This window comes from Grammomys surdaster, unplaced genomic scaffold (assembly GCF_004785775.1).
Source record: "Grammomys surdaster isolate TR1022 unplaced genomic scaffold, NIH_TR_1.0 126298, whole genome shotgun sequence".
NCBI classification, from domain to species: domain Eukaryota; kingdom Metazoa; phylum Chordata; class Mammalia; order Rodentia; family Muridae; genus Grammomys; species Grammomys surdaster.
In genome coordinates this window covers 1,904,037-1,909,625 of record NW_021621098.1, presented here as the reverse complement: position 1 = coordinate 1,909,625, position 5,589 = coordinate 1,904,037, and the positions used below count along the sequence as shown (strand labels likewise).

General features: G+C 39.8%; 1 protein-coding gene across 1 annotated transcript in view; it reads right to left on the bottom strand.

Moving 5' to 3' along the window:
* Positions 1-751: 751 nt before the first annotated feature.
* The window catches only part of Cdh2 (cadherin 2), a 209,848-nt gene continuing 205,010 nt past the window's right edge, over positions 752-5,589 (bottom strand). Inside the window, exon 16 of the mRNA XM_028759514.1 lies at positions 752-2,214. Coding sequence (XP_028615347.1) covers positions 2,008-2,214 — 207 coding nt within the window. The 3' untranslated portion in view covers positions 752-2,007. The remainder of the gene's footprint in view (positions 2,215-5,589) is intronic.

Genomic DNA, 5,589 nt, shown 5'->3' with positions numbered 1-5,589 from the left:
GTAACAAGCAAGAACTGCCCACTGAGTAAGTCAATAGAAAAGCAAACTTTGCTGTGTATATACAATAACCTTTATATTTAGAAGACAATAAAGGGATTATTGAGAGGTATGTTGTGCGTTTTCTAAAGCCTAGAGTGTAAGAATAGATGGTGTGAAGACTCTGAATGCAGACAGAAAATATTGAGTGTTCCCGCAAGTCTCATAAAATTCAATCATGAATCACAGTAAGAGACACAAACAGTTTTATAAAACTTAGCCTGGTGCCCTCTCTGTTCCTCATTGTAGCACATACTACACATATCACTAAAACAAAAGTTGAGTTAGAGTTAGGAACTAAGCCTGAGAATGCTTTACTAAGGACATAGATAGTCTCCCCTGAAGTACAGGAGAACCAGCAGGTGTCCATTGCTGCTCCCAAAGCCATGCCCACCACCCATCTCGGCATAGCCACCAGCTTGGGTGGAAGCAAAAGGAGAGCTAGCAATTTCATGGTGTTCAATGAAGTTTATGACGTCACTTTTATACCATTGCCACGAGTTATAACACAAGATGGTAATCTGCTGGTGGTAACCTCTCAAGTGACAGTGGTTTGGAATACATATTTGCCATGCCTATCATTTCCTTCCATATGAAGGGGCTAAGGACAAACACATAATTTGCGACTGTTGCTCCCAATGACTGCCTAGCTCTTGGGGTTTCTGCAACTTTCAGAGCAGCTTCAGAGGAGAAATGAAAAAGTTCAAACCAGTCACCAGATCCAAAATTAGCTTTTTATTCAGAACGCTGGGGTCAGAGGTGTATTGTTTGAATTCTGGTACACAACACAGACGCAAAGCTGTTTCAGAAGTCTCTCCAGTTTAAAAGCTTTTTTTTTTCTTTTTTTTCTCTTTTTTATTTATTTTTTTGTTTGTTTGTTTTGTTTTTTAAAAACACACACTTGCTAGTGCTGCCAGTACCAGGCCACCCCTTTTACTTTTCTTTCCTTTTTTTTTTGTGTGTAATTTTTTTGGTACAAATTATGTAAAACATTTGTGCTAAGAACTTTTATCCCTCCCCAAAACAAAACAAACAAAAAGAAAATAAAAAAAATTAAAAAAAATTAAAAAATTAAAAATTGAGTATTCTAACTACAGCTCAACAATTGAATCAAATGTCACTTTGTTTTGTAAATACTTTACCCATAACGAAAGATATTAACATGCAAAAACCTGAATCCAAAGTCCAAATAATACATACACATGTTCCGAGTTCTCTGCACTCTCCCATAGTCTATGCTGATAAAACATTATGTACACACACCATTTTTACAGCAAGGTGGAAAAAATACAGAAAATAAAAAAGTGTACATGGATTAAGACCAAAATGTATCTAACACTCTAGTTTATGAAAAAATTCAATTTTGCTACAAATTGGTGATATGAAAACTCCCTTTATCTGCAACCAGCTGCGTAAGTTTTAAGATTTTAGTGAAAAAAAAATCTAAAGTCTAAAACTAGAAGTAATGTACATTTTCCTATCTTGTGGTCTCATCCCCCCCACCCCAAGGTAACAAAATCACTCCATGAGTTAATTTTTTTAATCTGGTTGTTTCGTTCTGTATCTTAACAAAAGCAAATGCATTGTAACAAAAGTGGGTTGAAGCATATCACATTTAACTTTCTGCTCCCGCCTCAAAATATTTTGTCTTTTCCTTATCGTTTCAGAAATCAGTACCATTAAAGCCTTAAACAGAAAACTAATTCCAATCTGAAAAAGGTACAAAAAGGCACATAAAATCCCAGTGCTTCTGTACTGTAAAATTCAAGTGTAGCTGAGCTCGGTGTTTTCCAGACAGTATCGGATCACTGATATTCCCTGGGAGCCCAAACTGGTTCGCAGCCTACGCCAAAGCCTCCAGCAAGCACGGTGCTAGTGGACTACAGAGTTAAAGCCTAGCTTCTGTATGCTTTTTGGGAATATCAAGTGAAACTGCTTATACTTGTCCAAAAGCCAAGTCTGTCCTGCCGTTCAGTCGTCGCCGCCGCCGTACATGTCGGCCAGCTTCTTGAAGCGGGGTCCCCAGTCATTCAGGTAGTCATAGTCCTGGTCCCCACCGCTACTGGAGGAGTTGAGGGAGCTCAAGGAGCCAGCCGTGGAGCCGCTGCCCTCGTAGTCGAAGACTAAGAGGGAGTCATATGGTGGAGCCGTGGGGTCGTTGTCAGCAGCTTTAAGGCCCTGGGTTAGGAGAGACATGAGTGGGTTACAAGAGGGTCCTAGAGACTCTGAGGCACCACAACTTGCTCATTGGTTACCATTCGCAAGATCCCAGAAATATCAGCAGAGGAAAACAAAAACGGTGGTGGTGGGGAACGAGGCTTTAATGCCAGACAATTATCTTTCCCAAGGAAACAACCCTAAGAATGGCCATGACATAAGATGAAGTTGGTGACTAGTTGAGGAATACATATGTTTGCAGCTGATAAGAGAGCGTCTTGAATGACATTCTAAATGGAGCCGATGGCTAGGATAAGAGAAAATACTCATGAAAAGGCAAGTTAAATTTTAAAATTGTAATTACTATGAAAACAGCAAAATCATCCAATCCATGAACATGAACAACATACATTTCCCTGGTAGAATATGTAATAAAGGTGACTAAAAGTCTGTGGGATAAGAGCAGTTTTGAAAAGGTAAGTCAATGAATTTAATTTACCAGTAAATCAGAGAATATGAAACAAACACAAAGGTCCATGGGAGGCACGGACCCTGATATGGATTTTTAGCAATTAAGAGATTAAATACAGAGCTGGGCTGGGTGGTGCACACCTTTAATCCCAGCACTCAGGAGGCAGAGGCCAGCCTGGTCAACAAAGCAAGTGCCAAGACAGCCAGGGCTATACAGAGAAACCCTGTCTCAGAGCGGGGTTGCAGGGGGTGGAGTGGGAGGAGAAAAAAAAAAGAAGTTAAATACAAACTACATGTGTAGCAAAGAGTAGGATAAACATATCAGAACCAAGTGGCCCTCGGTCATCTGCCCATTAAGAATGGAGTTTACCAGGAAGGTAATGACAAATTCCAGAACTACAAAATCTAGGCGAGCATCAGGGAATTGAAAACTAAATTGTGATGGACATGAAGACTCTGAATCCAAGCAGGAAGTGATAGTGACCTAATTTTGGAAGGCTATCAAAGGACGAGTGGTGACAGGTCAGGTATGATTCTACATAGTCACATTAAATCACCTCCCTTTTTAACGGAACCTAGAATAGGAAGTTAGTTTATATAGTGTGTGCAGTTCCCAGTGGAAAAGATTAGGTAAGTTCTAGGGATGCTGTTTATTGCATAGTAGATCCAAATTAAGCCTCAGAGAGACAAATGTGTGCTTTCTGTTACTTGTGGTTCTTACATGTCATGCTTTTATACAAAACTCTGTGTGTGTGTGTGTGTGTGTGTGTGTGTGTGGTATATGGCATGAATTAGAAGTGAAGCTTGGTAGAAGAGCAAAGAGACCAATGGGAAAGGAGAGATTGAAAAAGTTGTGGGTAAGGGGGCCATGGAAGTAATATGCCCAATGCATAATATATACTTGTATATAAAACACTACCTTGCATACTGATTGTATATAATGAAAAATTTTAAATATTCATGCCAATAAAAAGTGACCAAAGAAAAGCCATGACCTAATACTTGTGTGTTATATAAATACTGGGGAGGGGGACGGATTTTGTCATTCTAAAATGAAATTATGTGTATATGTCTTAAGAAGAATAAAGAACACAAAAAGTAAGTAGGCAATTAGCATCTACATTCTTTTTTTTTTGGTTTTCCGAGACAGGGTTTCTCTGTGTAGCCCTGGCTGTCCTGGAACTCACTCAGTAGACCAGGCTGGCCTCGAACTCAGAAATCCGCCTGTCTCTGCCTCACAAAGGCTGGGATTAAAGGCGTGTTCCACCACCGCCCAGCTAGCATCTATATTCTTAATGCCTGTAAATATGTGCTTTTAAATATGTTACTGAAGTATCTACAGCTAATGGTTAATTATGTACCATAAAACATTCCAAAACCAGCCTTAGGATCTTTGGGAACTTTCTCAATTCCATTCCAGAGCTCCACTCCACATCATGGCAATAACAGTTCTCAAGCAATTACTGTCTTCACACACTTTTGAATCAGTAGAGGCTGACGGGCATATCTTAGTCTCCTTAATATGGAAATGTGTCATAGACTGTCTTCCTCGAGAGAGCAATCTAGTCAATCCATATGCTTATTATTGAGTACATACTAATTTATATATGTGTGATGGTTAGAGTTCATTGTCACCTTGACAAAACCTAGAATCAACTGGAAGGTGATAGTAGGCATGCCTGTGTGGAAATTATCTTGATTACACTAAGGCAGGAAGGCATGCCTCCTACCATGGGTGACATCATTCCCTAACAGAGACCCTGAACTGTATAAATAAGAGTACCATGCACTTGTTCCTGTGGTAGACCAACTATCTGAAGCCAGTGTTCCCTTGTTTTCTCTACAGTGATACAAGCTACACCTGCAAACTTTGAGCCTGAATAAGCCCTTTCTTTCTTGAACTGCTACTCTCGGGGTCTTTTGCCACAGCAACCAGAAAAGAAAAATAAGCTCAGATAATTATTTTTGCAAATGAGCATGTTCTCTAGTTTATAGATGGGGAAGAAGGAAGATTCATGAAAGTTAAGATCCGAGTCAGTATGCTGCAGTGTTTCTGAGACTGGATCTGTGTCAACATCTCAGCATCCACAGTATTCGCCTTGAGTCCCCAGGATTTACTTATGTGACACTGTAACAAGGTTATCTGAAGACTGAAAGAGATACTGGGTGCAAGTGTTCAACAGTGTTGGCCACAGAAACTCAATGAGCACCAGTTAATATTTTAATAGTTAGTTTTAAAGAAAAATTTCCTTCATTGACATTTGAAATAAAAGTTAAGACATGTTATTTTAAGAAATAAAACAGCAGCTGCTAGACTCCCATCAAAAAACAGAGCCAAAGCCTACGAACCCTCCCACAGCCAAGAATTTCTTACCAACAATTTTAACCATGTATAATTAAGCATAACTTTCCCTCATATCATGTATACTATTTCCACCCCAGAAAGGGCTGTTAAATAAAAATTTAAAAAGATGCCAGTAAACCACTTCAATATGTAAAACAAAAATAATTCTGGACAAGACTTTCCTTATCTTATTTTTAGAATAAGCTACAGTGTCATTCTGCTAAGACTGAGAACCACAGCCTACACGTTCTCAGGATCCCTGTCTCCTTTCTGGGGCAGATTGGGTTGCTGTCCTTAGTAATTCCCAGGGGAGCACACACCCATGATGCCACAAGGGTAAGACCCAGTCTACTTTTTCCACCCTGCTGTCAGGATTGGTTGTGGCCAATGCAATGTGAGGAGCAGGAAGCTCAGACTGTAAGGGTTCTGCAGTGATGCAGAACATCCTTTTCCTGATCAGCCAGGAGGACGGTCTGTGACATATACTGGTTTTACTTTCACATGGACCTTACAATAAAAACCACATGCAGATAAAGAGAGAGAGAGAGAGAGAGAGAGAGAGAGAGAGAGAGAGAGAGAGA